Here is a 16,759-nt window from a genome sequence, read left to right as displayed (position 1 = left end):
ATGACATTCTGATATTCAGTTATGTGAGGGTTTGGAAGAAATTTATTTGTCATTCAATTTGTTGATAGTTAACAATGTGATAATGTATTGATATGCGTTATTAATGGTACATTGTGGTATGACAAGACTCTTCAGCATTAAATAGCCACCATAGTGTGTGCTAAGATTTGACTAAATATACAGATTCACCTTTAGTTCACACTGGAGAAGTTCATTGTTAGGGGACATGATAAATGGTATTATCTTTTCATGGTTTTACTTTTTTAGTCTTAGATGCAATTTATACTGATGTTAGTGAGATAAAAAGATCTGCTTCTTTTTTCTTTTTTCTTTCTTCTTTTTTTTTTTTGCATATTTCCCTGTAGCTGTTGAATTGTAAATTTTCACTTCAGGAAAACAAAACTTAGCCACTGCCAAGCGATTGATGTGATATCCACAAAATTATTTATCTTTCTGCCTAGCAGCTTATTTATTACGTGTGGTTATTTTTGTCTGTTTAAAAAAATGTTTATTAAAGATAAAATCTTTTTTCCTGATAGGTAAAACACATTGCCATTAGCTGTATCCAAAAGAATATACGGAAGTTGATGCTGATCCGTGATTGGCCGTGGTGGAGGTTATACACAAAGGTCAAGCCTCTATTGGATGTACATAGGACGGAGGAAGAGCTCAAATCAAGGGAGGTCAGTATCACCAAGCTTATTATTAATTCATTATTTGTGTATTTGGACCGAGACCACAATTAGCTTCACTATATGTTTCATTGTAACATTAAAATTCATAATAAATTCCCAAAATCTCATATTCAACTTTCCATCTCACCTGGCCAAGACAAACATCTGAGAAGCAAAATATAAAAGTTTCAATACAGCATGTTGGGTATTTTGTGGAGATAACTGTCAGTTAACATGTGTCACCAAAGTGGATTATTTACATCCAGGTTGCGGGTAGAGGTAAAATCAGGACTTTTCACACAAGATCCTGGCACACAAAATACATGATCAATATTAATATTTTACATCACATAATCTAGCTTGACATTTTTACTATAAATCTACATTAAATTCATAGACAAAAATCAAGTTCACAGAGGCGTTTGATTTATTTTTCTGAAATACATACATTTTTAAGGGGACTTCATTTGTGTGGTCTGAACCTGGAAGTAGATAATTGTGGTCTCAGTCCTATTATATGAGATGTAGAGAAAGAGCTCCAACCAAGGGAGGTAATGTCGAAAAAAATATATTATCTTTATTTGTTAAGTGTATAAAAACAGGAATTGGACATTTGAGTGATTCAGACTGGGGAGGATATCTGTGAAATAGGGTTAGGTGAATTTCACCTGTTGCTGGTATTTACTCAGATACAAAGGAACTGGAGTTGTCTTCACTTATAACTAGCCAAATACAGTCTGTAGATAAAACATTGTAAGTTTAATAATGTAAATACAAAATTCTCCTACAATATGTTAATATTTATAGTACATTTAGAATGATAATGATAATACTCCATTGTCACCGTTTGATTTGAAAATAAGAGATCAAAATTTGAATATTCCAACTATATATTAATCATATCTATAAAGAATACAGAAAGACTGTGAAATACTGATAATTTCGGAATTACATGTTTATTTGTGTACAGATTTGTAAATACTGATGTCTACACCTAAATGTACTGTGATGGTGTTGACATGTTTATTGGGAGATTCAATTTTTGTTTAGTTATGATTTAACGTCCTTTCAACATTTGAGGTGATGTAAATAAGACTAGGACAGATTGTCAGTGACAGCTGTGTTAAACTGTGTAACACAGGGGGAAAGTGTGTCAGAGAAAACACATGGTGCAGCTTTCAACATCAATTACTTACAGTATCACAGGGATGATTTTTTTAAACTTTTATGAGAATATTTTAGAATCTGAAACTTTTTAGGATTTTTCTGTAAAGAAATGCTTGTCTATGTGCTGAGTATTTGGACAGGACGGTGTAATTGTTGATGGTGTCTAACTCTGCTGTGTCTGTACATTGTTTGGACATGACGGTGTAATTGTTGATGGTGTCTAACTCTGCTGTGTCTGAACATTGTTTGGAGAGGACGGTGTAATCATTGATGGTGTCTAACTCTGCTGTGTCTGTACATTGTTTGGAGAGGACGGTGTAATCATTGATGGTGTCTAACTCTGCCATGTCTGTACTTGTGTCTGAACATTGTTTGGACAGGACGGTGTAATAGTTGATGGTGTCTAACTCTGCTGTGTCTGTACATTGTTTGGACAGGACTGTGTAATCATTGATGGTGTCTAACTCTGCTGTGTCTGTACATTGTTTGGACATGACGGTGTAATAGTTGATGGTGTCTAACTCTGCTGTGTCTGTACATTGTTTGGACATGACGGTGTAATTGTTGATGCTGTCTAACTCTGCTGTGTCTCTACATTGTTTGGACATGACGGTGTAATTGTTGATGCTGTCTAACTCTGCTGTGTCTGTAATCGTGTCTGAACATTAATCTGATAGTACAGTAACTATAGGGAAAGGTAGGTTGACCAGGAAGCGTGGGACCATGTATATATGTAGGAAGTGACTTCCCTCTGACTAGTTATCAATACACATGTCAATAACTGTATAATTATAACATCCATGTAGATAACAAATATGTATATATGTACATTTGTTTTACAGAAATAGATTTAAAGGTTGACGATTCCTGAAACAGAATTATAGAATATATTGACTGTTTCTGAGACAGATTTATGGATTTGCCATTTCTTCAACAGATCTGTAAGTGGCCATTTCTGTGACAGATCTGTAGATTGACCTTTCTGTGACAGATCTGTAGATGAACCGTATCTGTTATGGCGATCTTTGTGTTCCCTAACCGTCAGTGTCATTGTGTTTTCCAGTATGAACTGGAGCAAATGAAGACTAAGTTGGAGAGGATCGAGCGAGAGAGGAATGAATACAAACAGCAGAGTGAGAAACTGGAAAACAGGGTAAGTATCAGACCAACAGCTTTATGTATATTTACCCAATGGTTGAAATTCTTTCCTGTTCCATATTTCTATTCAGGATTTCAGTTCTGTATTGCTGAACAAGCTTTGTAGCACTAACTTCCACTATTCCCTTTCCGAGTACCAGGTATTTTCCTACAATTTTGTAACTGAGTCCAGGGTCCATTGAATGTGAGAATTTCTATGTGACAAAATGTGTTATTGGGAAAATAATAAAATAGTGAAATTCATACAAATTTCAGTTTTTTAGGTCACCTGAGACAGCGTCCGTAAACAATTTACATTTTCAACTTCTTCTCCAAAACTGCTGCACCAAATTCAATGAAATTTGGCAGAAAGCTTCTATGGGTAAAGGTCAACCAAAATTGTGAATTATATGGTCCCCATCCCCCAGGGGCCTGAGGGATGGGGCCAAAAAGGGTCAAATTGACTAAAACTTCAAAAATCTTCTCCTCTACTCCAAGATATGGTGGAATCTGACATTCTTCATAGATGGAAGGATCTTAAGGTGCTTTACCAAAATTGTGAATTTCATAACCCTAGGGTCTCATGTTTGCCCCTGGGGAGGGGGTAAACTTTACTATAGTTTATATAGGGAAATCACATTTTTGACAATTAAACTTAACTATAGTTTATATAGGGAAATCACATTTTTGACAATTATTTGTTGGATTTCTATTAGTATTCATTCTAACTTGGTTAACATTATCAGTGTAGGATGACTGTTTGTTGGTATGCACATTTTAGGCCTGACTGACCCCCAGGGCCTGAGGGATGGGGCCAAAAAGGGTCAAATTGACTAAAACTTCAAAAATCTTCTTCTCTACTCTCAGATATGGTGGTATCAAACATTCTTCATAGATGGAAGGGTCTAAAGGTGCTTTACCAAAATTGTGAATTTTATGACCCTGGGGTCAAATGTTTGCCCCTTGGGAGGGGGTAAATTTTACTATAGTTTATAAAGGGATATCACATTTTTGACAATTGTTTGTTGGATTTCCATTGGAATTCATTCTACCTTGGTTAACATTATCAGCATGGGATGAAAGCTTAATGTTATGCACGTGTTGGCCCTGACTGACCCCTTTAACTGAAAAGATGGGTTGGGCCAAAAAGGGTCAATTAAATGAACTGAAATTATTCAAATCTCAGATGCCCATGGGCCTCTTGTCTTTGATGAATATTGCCTTTATATTATTTTGATTTCATTTTGTTATCTATAGCTGTTTTTTATTTTTCAAAAGTACCTTAATATAGGTCTTTGCAGATAAAACTTACTTAATGATTCAAAATGACTTCAAAATTGGGAATTTTTCAGTGGCAAATTGGGAATTTTTACAAGATTCTTATAGGGGAATGGGTCCTTTTAACGGACCATGTTTCTATTGTAGGACAATCCCTGAGTACACACATCCTTCCCTGATTTCTGTTTCCCTTTCTCTGGGAACACAGACATCCTTCCCTGATTTCTGTTTCCCTTTCTCTGGGAACACAGACATCCTTCCCTGATTTCCGTTTCCATTTCTCTGGGAACACAGACATCCTTCCCTGATTTCTGTAACCCTTTCTCTGGGAACACAGACATCCTTCCCTGATTTCCGTTTCCTTGTCTCTGGGAACACAGACATCCTTCCCTGATTTCTGTTTCCATTTCTCTGGGAACACAGACATCCTTCCCTGATTTCTGTTTCCTTGTCTCTGGGAACACAGACATCCTTCCCTGATTTCTGTTTCCTTGTCTCTGGGAACACAGACATCCTTCCCTGATTTCTGTTTCCCTTTCTCTGGGAACACAGTAGTGATGGGACATCGGTTGAAAATCTGTTTCGATTATCGGATCGCATCGGATAGGACAACCGATGTAGTCAACCGATTAATAATCGGTTAAATCACAAGTGTTTTGTTTCAGTTATTAATCATCACTTTGTTATGTAATGTGTATCAATAATTATCTTTTGTAAGTGTAATTATTCCTATTTCTTAGTTGATGGTGCACATGAATGTATGATTGAATGATTAAGACAGTTACAACTGTACTTTTGGTCAACAGCTATGACTTAAAAAATAGATATTAATGATCCAAGAAGAATGAAGTCCAGTAAAAGTATCTGGATTTCACAGATTTGTTTATAAAACATGAAATTGTCCATGATTATATACTTTTGTTAATAAATTGACATTTTCATTTTCTACATGGTCTTTGTAACTTTTGTTCGTTGAATTCTAGATGCAAAAGTAGTAGAATACAATATGAGCAGGTACACATATAAAATCAAGTATTACAAAAGAGCAATGATGCGATGCCATAGAGCTTATATCCCATTGAATATGCATTGATGGATATTGCCATTATTTGCATTGGATATTTACATTGTAATTGTACCAGACTACCAGTGTTGTTTTTTTTGTTTTTTTTCATTAATCATGCATGAAAATGCAATTATTAGCGCTTTTAATTTGTCTACCAATGGCCAAATAGTTGGGACTTCCAAAGTTTCAGAAACCTATTTATGAGAAAAAATATAACTAGCAAAGTTTTATTCAACAGATTAAGTAACAACTAATTAACAAATCCACTTTCTTTGATTTAACAAAAATGTAAATTGGAAACATAACTTATAATTAACAGTTCAGTGAATAAATGTTAATTTCAAATATTGTGGTAAACCATAAATTTATCTATTAATATTACAGTATGCAATTACAAAATATAAATAAAAATGTGCTTCTTTGTAGAATGTAGATTGTGTATTGCCTATTGCGAGATTATATAAGTATGCAGGGATTGAGCAATGTGGCTGGACTGTTTCCCTTATACCTAGCAGAAACATACCTCATTACTCAGCTAATATATATAAAATATGCTAAAACTTATCATGAAGGAACCAAATGATTCCTCCAGGGCTACTTATTATCGAAAATAATAAACAGATGGAGTCATTTTATAAGTCTTTCACTATCTAATACTATCAAATACCGAAATGTAGCTACTTGTATTTTTGTAACATTTCTTACAAAGGCGGCAAACAGCGACCGTCATGTCAAGGTTTTTTCTAGAAGGACCCCATTCTTTTTTTTATTTTGCGGAATGCATATATATTCCATACTTTTGACTTTGCCTTTCCAACCCCGGGTGGTCGAATTATAAGCTCTGTATCAGTATCCGTTGTAGTGGCAATTGCAACGGAGTCGTCGACGACGAGGCAGCCGTCCGCCATCTTTATTCTAAGGTTATAACATTAGAGTGACTTCCCTTGATTCGGGCGCGTTCGATGATCGATTCTTGAAAAACGGAAATCGATGGTCGAAATCGAAGGTGCATTCGATTCGTCAACCGATTATAATCGATGATCGGCGCACCACTAGAACACAGACATCCTTCCCTGATTTCTGTTTCCCTTTCTCTGGGAACACAGACATCCTTCCCAGATTTCTGTTTCCTTTTCTCTGGGAACACAGACATCCTTCCCTGATTTCTGTTTCCCTTTCTTTGGGAACACAGACATCCTTCCCTGATTTCTGTTTCCTTTTCTCTGGGAACACAGACATCCTTCCCTGATTTCTGTTTCCTTGTCTCTGGGAACACAGACATCCTTCCCTGATTTATGTTTCCCTTTCTCTGGGAACACAGACATCCTTCCCTGATTTCTGTTTCCCTTTCTTTGGGAACACAGACATCCTTCCCTGATTTCTGTTTCCTTTTCTCTGGGAACACAGACATCCTTCCCTGATTTCTGTTTCCTTGTCTCTGGGAACACAGACATCCTTCCCTGATTTCTGTTTCCCTTTCTCGGGGAACACAGACATCCTTCCCTGATTTCTGTTTCCTTTTCTCTGGGAACACAGACATCCTTCCCTGATTTCTGTTTCCTTTTCTCTGGGAACACAGACATCCTTCCCTGATTTCTGTTTCCTGTCTCTGGGAACACAGACATCCTTCCCTGATTTCTGTTTCCTGTCACTGGGAACACAGACATCCTTCCCTGATGGTATCCGCACTTTATCCCTTAGAGTCTCACGCTCTGTTATGGTTTTACTAAAATTTATATTTACTTTGCATGCAATTATTTAACAGATGTTTCTATTGGTCAACTGCATTATAGTGGTGAGATTTATCTGTTGGTCAGTTGTCCACTATGTCCCCAGGCTAATCTGTACCTCAATCATACTTGATGATACCAATCTTCCTTAGTCTTTCTTTACAGCAACAGTTTCCTGTCTTTTCTTTTACATCATATATTATCTCATGACATTTTCACTTTGTCTGACTATAAAACATACTGCCTTCACACTGTTCCATACCCATCAAAAAGGACCACCTTTCTCATAAGACTTCTATAGACATATTTTCTTAGTACCTTTCAGATGTCCAGGTTTTGAGTCTTTAAGATGGCTATATTTTCTGAGAATCTTTAAGATGGCTATATTTTCTGAAAATCTCTTAAGATCCTTATATTTCCTGAGAATCTTTAAGATGTATATGTTATCAGAGAATCTTTAAGATGCCCATTTTTTCTGAGAATCTTTAAGATACCCATATTTTCTGAGAGTCTTTAAGATGAATTTGATTTCATTCCACAATATGGCGGGGGCTGCGGTGGCCGAGTGGTTAAGGTGTCCCGACACTTTATCACTAGCCCTCCACCTCTGGGTTGTGAGTTCGAAACCTACGTGGGGCAGTTGCCAGGTACTGACTGTAGGCCGTTGGTTTTTCTCCGGGTACTCCGGCTTTCCTCCACCTCCAAACCTGGCACGTCCTTAAATGACCCTGGCTGTTAATGGGACGTTAAACAAAAACAAACCAAACCAAAATCCACAATATGGTATAGGTTGAAATATCTACAGGGAATAGTCATTGAGATATAAGAAGGAATAGTACAAGGCTTTGAAGGTAGTCTATTGTACAAACTTTTTCACCATATATCTAAATTACAATTTTTTGTTTTTATCTGGACTGCTTTTAAATGCCTTATTTCCTTTTCCCTGCCATTATGGATTTGAGCCGGGCTTCACTCTTTAAAACAAATCAGTCATATTATATTGCACAGCTGTATATACAGTACATTGGATATAAATTTGACAGACCTATAATCCGACATGCTCTTGTAATACAATTCCTTGTGTATGTACAGCCATATGTGTGTACTAGCCCTTTCCCCATCACAAGGTACATCCATTGTTTATAAACGAGGACAGGCCAGACGCCCCAGGTACAAACAATATTGAGGTTAATGGTTCCTTGATTCTTTACTTTATTCATCAGGACAGGGTTATTGTTTACAATGTGACTTTTACCCTGCCTGATGTATCTACCATACCCTCATGATAGATTGCTACAGCCATCCTTTGGTTTGTCCCACACCAAGCTAGCTTCCTCAACATCCCCTTAATAGCCAGCTGCCTCAACCCTCAGTGTGGCCCACCCCCTTAGTAGCCAGTTTCCTTAACCCTCAGTGTGCCCCATCCCCTTAATAGCCAGCTCCCTTAACCCTCAATGAACCACCCCCTTAATAGCCAGCTCCCTTAACCCTAAATGTGCCCCACCCCATTAATAGCCAGCTTCCTCAACCCTCAATGCGCCCCACCCCCTTTATAGCTAGCTTCCTCAACATCCCCTTAATAGCCAGCTCCCTTAACCCTAAATGTGCCCCACCCCATAAATAGCCAGCTTCCTCAACCCTCAATGCGCCCCATCCCCTTTATAGCCAGCTTCCTCAACCCTCAATGCGCCCCACCCCCTTAATAGCCAGTTTTCTCAACCCTCAATGTGCCCCACCCCCTTAATAACCAGCTTCCTCAAACCTCCATGTGCCCCACCCCCTTAATAGCCAGCTTCCTCAAACCTCAATGTGCCCCACCCCCTTAATAGCCAACTTCCACAACCCTCAATGTGTCCCACCCCTTAATAGCCAACTTCCTCAACCCTCAGTGTGCCCCACCCCCTTAATAGCCAACTTCCTCAACCCTCAGTGTGCCCCAACCCCTTAATAGCCAACTTCCTCAACCCTCAGTGTGCCCCACCCCCTTAATAGCCAACTTCCTCAACCCTCATTGCGCCCAACCCCCTTAATAGCCAACTTCCTCAACCCTCAATGTGTCCCACCCCTTAATAGCCAGCTGCCTCAACCCTCCATGTGCCCCACCCCCTTAATAGCCAACTTCCTCAACCCTCAGTGTACCCCACCCCCTTAATAGCCAACTTCCTCAACCCTCAGTGTGCCCCACCCCCTTAATAGCCAACTTCCTCAACCCTCATTGCGCCCAACCCCCTTAATAGCCAACTTCCTCAACCCTCAATGTGTCCCACCCCTTAATAGCCAGCTGACTCAACCCTCCATGTGCCCCACCCCCTTAATAGCCAACTTCCTCAACCCTCAGTGTACCCCACCCCCTTAATAGCCAACTTCCACAACCCTCAGTGTACCCCACCCCCTTAATAGACAGCTTCCTCAACCCTCAGTGTGGCCCACCCCCTTAGTAGCCAGTTTCCTTAACCCTCAGTGTGCCCCATCCCCTTAATAGCCAGCTCCCTTAACCCTCAATGCACCACCCCCTTAATAGCCAGCTTCCTCAACCCTCAGTGTACCCCACCCCCTTAATAGCCAGCTTCCTCAACCCTCAGTGTACCCCACCCCCTTAAAAACCAGCTGCCTCAACCCTCAGTGTACCCCACCCCCTTAATAGCCAACTTCCTCAACCCTCAGTGTGCCCCAACCCCTTAATAGCCAACTTCCTCAACCCTCAGTGTGCCCCACCCCCTTAATAGCCAACTTCCTCAACCGTCATTGCGCCCAACCCCCTTAATAGCCAACTTCCTCAACCCTCAATGTGTCCCACCCCTTAATAGCCAGCTGCCTCAACCCTCCATGTGCCCCACCCCCTTAATAGCCAACTTCCTCAACCCTCAGTGTACCCCACCCCCTTAATAGCCAACTTCCTCAACCGTCATTGCGCCCAACCCCCTTAATAGCCAACTTCCTCAACCCTCAATGTGTCCCACCCCTTAATAGCCAGCTGCCTCAACCCTCCATGTGCCCCACCCCCTTAATAGCCAACTTCCTCAACCCTCAGTGTACCCCACCCCCTTAATAGCCAGCTGCCTCAACCCTCAATGTGCCCCACCCCTTAATAGCCAGCTTCCTCAACCCTCAGTGTGGCCCACCCCCTTAGTAGCCAGTTTCCTTAACCCTCAGTGTGCCCCATCCCCTTAATAGCCAGCTCCCTTAACCCTCAATGCACCACCCCCTTAATAGCCAACTTCCTCAACCCTCAGTGCGCCCCACCCCCTTAATAGCCAGGTTCCTAAACCCTCAGTGTGTCCCACCCCCTAAAAAACCAGCTTCCTCAACCCTCAGTGTGCCCCACCCCCTTAATATCCTTTTTCCTCAACCCTCAGTGTGCCCCTCTCCCTTTCAGCCAGCTTTCTTAAACCTCAGTGTGCCCCTCCCCTTGATGCCCAACAAACTTCCTCAAACCTGGGTTAAGCCCACCCCATCCTATATCTAGCTTCCTCAAACCTGGGTCTTGGCCAAGCGTTCCAATATCCAGCTTCCTCAGACCTGGGTCTAGCCCACCCCATCCTATAACTAGCTTCCTCAAACCTGGGTCTAGACCACCCCATTCTATATCCAGCTTCCTCAAACCTTGGTCTAGCCCACCCCATTCTATATCCAGCTTCCTCAAACCTTGGTCTAGCCCACCCCATTCTATATCCAGCTTCCTCAAACCTTGGTCTAGCCCACCCCATTCTATATCCAGCTTCCTCAGACCTGGGTCTAGCCCACCCCATTCTATATCCAGCTTCCTCAGACCTGGGTCTAGCCCACCCCATCCTATAACTGGCTTCCTAAAACCTTGGTCTAGCCCACCCCATTCTATATCCAGCTTCCTCAGTGAAATATCAAAAATTATTCATTCTATAAAAGTGATATTTTTCACTAGTGAAGAATAATTATCATATTGAAAAATATCACTTTTGCTGATTTGACCAATCAAATTAAAGATTAGAAAATACCAAAATAATTGACCAATCAGAAAGCCCGACATATATGTCAGCACCTGGACAGGGGAAACTACTTTTTTTGTTTACAAATTATCGCTGTAGTCCTAGTTAGCATACGGGGTAGGTTTTTTGTTGATAAAAAATGTAATAAACAGAATATCTAACAGTGTCTTCAGTAAAACCAAATATATTTCACTCGTGTGGCTAATATTTTGATATTTTTCACTCGTGCTGCGCACTCGTGAAAAATATCAAAATATTAGCCCCACTCATGAAATATATTTGGTATTACTGAAGACACTGTTAGATATCCTCTATATCTTTTTTTATCTGTCTGTAGCTTGCTGAGGCGACAGCAGACCTAGCGGAGGAACATTCAGCATCCACACAATCCTCAGAAATGTTGGAGGCTGAGACATCGGAGAGGATGAGGCTGGAGAAAGACCTCAAAGATCTACAGGTATGTCTCATATATAGGTGTGTTCCCAAGGGTGATTGCTGGGTGTATAGGTAGGGTCGATGGTATACAGGTGTGTCAAAGGTGTACAGGTGTGGCAAATGTATACAGGTGTGTCAAAGGTGTACAGGTGTGTCATAGGTGTGTCAAAGATGTACAGGTGTGTCAAATGTATACAGGTGTGTCAAAGGTGTACAGGTGTGTCATAGGTTTGTCAAAGATGTCCAGATGTGTCATAGGTGTGTCAAAGATGTCCAGATGTGTCATAGGTGTGTCAAAGATGTCCAGATGTGTCATAGGTGTGTCAAAGATGTTCAGATGTGTCATAGGTGTGTCAAAGATGTCCAGATGTCTCAAAGATGTTCAGATGTCTCAAAGGTGTCCAGATGTCTCAAAGGTGTACAGGTGTATCAAAGATGTCCAGATCAAAGATGTTCAGCTGTCTCAAAGGTGTCCAGATGTCTCAAAGGTGTACATGTGTGTCAAAGGTGTACATGTGTGTCAAAGGTGTACAGGTGTGTCAAAGGTGTACAGGTGTGTCAAAGGTGTACAGATGTGTCAAAGGTGTATAGGTGTGTCAAAGATGTCCAGATGTCTCAAAGATATTCAGATGTGTCAAAGGTGTCCAGATGTCTCAAACGTGTCCAGATGTCTCATAGGTGTACAGGTGTGTCGAAGGTGTACATCAGCATGTATAGGTGTGTTAAATTGCATCAGATGTGTACAAGTGTGTCAATAATTTCAGTGTAAAAAGTACAAAGGTGTCCCAATGTGAACATTTATCTGTATAAAGATACATAATTAATTCTAAACTAAGCATTCCTGTGATTATGTTGGATATAAACAATAGCTGAGAATCTGTTTGAAGAGGATCTGATATCTAAAATACAAACCCAGTGAGTCACTGCAATATTTCTACTTATAGTCCAAGTACACAGTGTTGAAGCGGCACGGGGAAAAGATTGAGATGGAGCTCACCCAGGTCCACCTGTGGCAGGCTCAGTCGCTGGACGGGGAGATGGATGGGGAGGACATGGATGGTAAGTAAAGGTGTCCGGGGTGTGGTGCAAGGTGTGTCTGGGGAGGGGCAAGGTGTGTCTGGGGTGTTGAACAAGGTGTGTCTGGGGTGTTGAACAAGGTGTGTCTGGGGTGTTGAACAAGGTGTGTCTGGGGTGTTGAACAAGGTGTGTCTGGGGTGTTGAACAAGGTGTGTCCGGGGTGTGGTACAAGGGGTGTGGGACTAGGTGTGTCTGGGGTGTGGAACAAGGTGTGTCCGGGGTGTGGTACAAGGGGTGTGGGACTAGGTGTGTCTGGGGTGTGGAACAAGGTGTGTCCGGGGTGTTGAACAAGGTGTGTCCGGGGTGTGGTACAAGGGGTGTGGGACTAGGTGTGTCTGGGGTGTGGAACAAGGTGTGTCCGGGGTGTGGTACAAGGGGTGTGGGACTAGGTGTGTCTGGGGTGTTGAACAAGGTGTGTCCGGGGTGTGGTACAAGGGGTGTGGGACTAGGTGTGTCTGGGGTGTGGAACAAGGTGTGTCCGGGGTGTTGAACAAGGTGTGTCCGGGGTGTGGTACAAGGGGTGTGGGACTAGGTGTGTCTGGGGTGTGGAACAAGGTGTGTCTGGGGTGTTGAACAAGGTGTGTCCGGGGTGTGGTACAAGGGGTGTGGGACTAGGTGTGTCTGGGGTGTGGGACTAGGTGTGTCTGGGGTGTGGAACAAGGTGTGTCCGGGGTGTGGTACAAGGGGTGTGGGACTAGGTGTGTCTGGGGTGTGGGACTAGGTGTGTCTGGGGTGTTGAACAAGGTGTGTCCGGGGTGTGGTACAAGGGGTGTGGGACTAGGTGTGTCTGGGGTGTGGGACTAGGTGTGTCTGGGGTGTGGAACAAGGTGTGTCCGGGGTGTGGTACAAGGGGTGTGGGACTAGGTGTGTCTGGGGTGTGGAACAAGGTGTGTCCGGGGTGTTGAACAAGGTGTGTCCGGGGTGTGGTACAAGGGGTGTGGGACTAGGTGTGTCTGGGGTGTTGAACAAGGTGTGTCTGGGGTGTTGAACAAGGTGTGTCCGGGGTGTGGTACAAGGGGTGTGGGACTAGGTGTGTCTGGGGTGTGGAACAAGGTGTGTCTGGGGTGTGGGACTAGGTGTGTCTGGGGTGTGGTACAAGGGGTGTGGGACTAGGTGTGTCTGGGGTGTGGGACAAGGTTTGTCTGGGGTGTGGGACTAGGTGTGTCTGGGGTGTGGAACAAGGTGTGTCTTGGGTGTGGGACTAGGTGTGTCTGGGGTGTGGGACTAGGTGTGTCTGGGGTGTGGGACTTGGTGTGTCTGGGGTGTGGACTAGGTGTGTCTGGGGTGTGGGACTTGGTGTGTCTGGGGTGTGGACTAGGTGTGTCTGGGGTGTGGGACTAGGTGTGTCTGGGGTGTGGGACTAGGTGTGTCTGGGGTGTGGACTAGGTGTGTCTCGGGTGTGGTACTAGGTGTGTCTGGGGTGTGGGACTAGGTGTGTCTGGGACTAGATGTGTCTTGGGTGTGGGACAAGGTGTGTCTAGGTAGGGGTGTGTTGGTTGGGGTAATGGGTGTGTGTCTGAGACTGAGAGAGTGGCTGGATGGGTAGGGGGTGTCTGGATGGGCAGGTTGTTTGTGTATGAGGAAGTGTAGAGGTTGAGTAGAGTGCATTTGTATGGGTTGGGGAAGGGGTACTCAGGTAGGGCAAGATGTGTGTTCAGGGTAGGGCAGTAAAATATGTCTAGTGGCAGAGCAGGGTGTATGTGTAAGGGGCAGGGGAGGGACGGTTGGGTAGGGATAGATATGTGTCCAGGTAGGACAGGTTGTGTGTCAGGGTAGGACTGGTAGTGTGTTTAAAGAAGGACAGTTGTATGCGTCACGGCAGGACAGGTAGTGTATTTAAGGTAGGACAGTTGTATTTGTCAGGGTATCAGGTGTGTCTGGGCCAGGGTATTAGTTGTGTCTTGGCAGGGTATTAGGTGTGTCTGGGCCGGGTTATTAGGTGTGTCTGGGCCGGCCAGGGTATTAGGTGTGTCTGGGCCAGGGTATCAGGTGTGTCTGGGCCTGGGTATTGGGTGTGTCTGGGCCAGGGTATTAGGTGTGTCTGGGCCAGGGTATTAGGTGTGTATCGGCCAGGGAATTGGGTGTGTCATGGCCAGGGTATTGGGTGTGTCTGGGCCTGGGTATTGGGTGTGTCTGGGCTAGGATATTGGGTGTGTCTGGGCCAGGGTATTAGGTGTGTCTGGGCCAGGGTATTAGGTGTGTCTTGGCCGGGTTATTAGGTGTGTCTGGGCTAGGATATTGGGTGTGTCTGGGCCAGGGTATTAGGTGTGTCTGGGCCAGGGTATTAGGTGTGTCTGGGCCGGGTTATTAGGTGTGTCTGGGCCAGGGTATTAGGTGTGACTGGGCCAGAGTATTAGGTGTGTCTGGGCCAGGGTATTAGGTGTGTCTGGGCCAGGGTATTAGGTGTGTATTGGCCGGGGTATTAGGTGTGTCTGGGCCAGGGTATTAGGTGTGTCTGGGCCAGAGTATTTGGTGTGTCTGGGCGGCCAGAGTATTTGGTGTGTCTGGGCCTGGTTATTAGGTGTGTCTGGGCCAGGGTATTAGGTGTGTCTGGGTCAGGGTATTAGGTGTGTCTGGGCCAGGGTATTAGGTGTGTCTGGGCCAGGGTATTAGGTGTGTCTGGGCCAGGGTATTAGGTGTGTCTGGGCCAGAGTATTAGGTGTGTCTGGGCCAGAGTATTAGGTGTGTCTGGGCCAGGGTATTAGATGTTTCTGGGCCTGGGTATTGGGTGTGTCTGGGCCAGGGTATTAGGTGTGTCTGGGCCAGGGTATTTGGTGTGTCTGGGCCGGGTTATTAGGTGTGTCTGGGCCGGGTTATTGGGTGTGTCTGGGCCAGGGTATTGGGTGTGTCTGGGCCAGGGTATTAGGTGTGTCTGGGCCAGGGTATTAGGTGTGTCTGGGTCAGGGTATTAGGTGTGTCTGGGCCAGGGTATTAGGTGTGTCTGGGCCAGGGTATTAGGTGTGTCTGGGCCAGGGTATTAGGTGTGTCTGGGCCAGAGTATTAGGTGTGTCTGGGCCAGGGTATTAGGTGTGTCTGGGCCGGGTTATTAGGTGTGTCTGGGCCTGGGTATTAGGTGTGTCTGGGCCTGGGTATTAGGTGTGTCTGGGCCAGGGTATTAGGTGTGTCTGGGCCTGGGTATTAGGTGTGTCTGGGCCTGGGTATTAGGTGTGTCTGGGCCAGGGTATTAGGTGTGTCTGGGCCGGGGTATTAGGTGTGTCTGGGCCGGGTTATTGGGTGTGTCTGGGCCGGGTATTGGGTGTGTCTGGGCCAGGGTATTAGGTGTGTCTGGGCCAGGGTATTAGGTGTGTCTGGGCCAGGGTATTAGGTGTGTCTGGGTCAGGGTATTAGGTGTGTCTGGGTCAGGGTATTAGGTGTGTCTGGGCCAGGGTATTAGGTGTGTCTGGGCCAGGGTAATAGGTGTGTCTGGGTCAGGGTATCAGGTGTGTCTGGGCCAGGGTATCAGGTGTGTCTGGGACAGGGTATTAGGTGTGTCTGGGTCAGGGTATTAGGTGTGTCTGGGCCTGGGTATTAGGTGTGTCTGGGCCAGGGTATTAGGTGTGTCTGGGCCAGGGTATTAGGTGTGTCTGGGCCAGGGTATTTGGTGTGTCTGGGCCAGGGTATTAGGTGTGTCTGGGCCAGGGTATTAGGTGTGTCTGGGCCAGGGTATTAGGTGTGTCTGGGCCAGGGTATTAGGTGTGTCTGGGCCTGGGTATTGGGTGTGTCTGGGCTAGGATATTGGGTGTGTCTGGGCCAGGGTATTAGGTGTGTCTGGGCCGGGTTATTAGGTGTGTCTGGGCCGGGGTATTAGGTGTGTCTGGGCCTGGGTATTAGGTGTGTCTGGGCCGGGGTATTGGGTGTGTCTGGGCCAGGTTATTAGGTGTGTCTGGGCCGGGGTATCGGGTGTGTCTGGGCCAGGTTATTAGGTGTGTCTGGGCCAGGGTATCAGGTGTGTCTGGGCCAGGGTATTGGGTGTGTCTGGGCCTGGGTATTAGGTGTGTCTTGGCCAGGTTATTAGGTGTGTCTAGGCCAGGGTATTAGGTGTGTCTGGGCCAGGGTATTAGGTGTGTCAGGGCCAGGGTATTAGGTGTGTCTTGGCCAGGGTATTAGGTGTGTCTGGGCCAGGGTATTAGGTGTGTCTGGGCCAGGGTATTAGGTGTGTCTGGGCCAGGGTAATAGGTGTGTCTGGGCGAGGGTATTAGGTGTGTCTTGGACCCTGTTTGTAACACTGAT

The 16,759-nt window shown here is 44.5% G+C and overlaps 1 protein-coding gene across 5 annotated transcripts in view; it reads left to right on the top strand.

Moving 5' to 3' along the window:
- The window catches only part of LOC117333246 (unconventional myosin-XVIIIa-like), a 135,720-nt gene that overhangs the window by 87,586 nt on the left and 31,375 nt on the right, over window positions 1-16,759 (top strand). For all 5 annotated transcript variants that reach the window (XM_033892452.1, XM_033892450.1, XM_033892451.1 and 2 more), the window contains 4 exons: window positions 540-683; window positions 2,905-2,994; window positions 11,355-11,474; window positions 12,397-12,511. In XM_033892452.1, coding sequence (XP_033748343.1) covers window positions 540-683; window positions 2,905-2,994; window positions 11,355-11,474; window positions 12,397-12,511 — 469 coding nt within the window. The remainder of the gene's footprint in view (window positions 1-539; window positions 684-2,904; window positions 2,995-11,354; window positions 11,475-12,396; window positions 12,512-16,759) is intronic.

This window comes from Pecten maximus, chromosome 8 (assembly GCF_902652985.1).
Source record: "Pecten maximus chromosome 8, xPecMax1.1, whole genome shotgun sequence".
In the NCBI taxonomy this organism is placed as follows: domain Eukaryota; kingdom Metazoa; phylum Mollusca; class Bivalvia; order Pectinida; family Pectinidae; genus Pecten; species Pecten maximus.
Note: the sequence above shows the minus strand (reverse complement) of the source record. Positions and strands in the feature narration are given on the sequence as shown.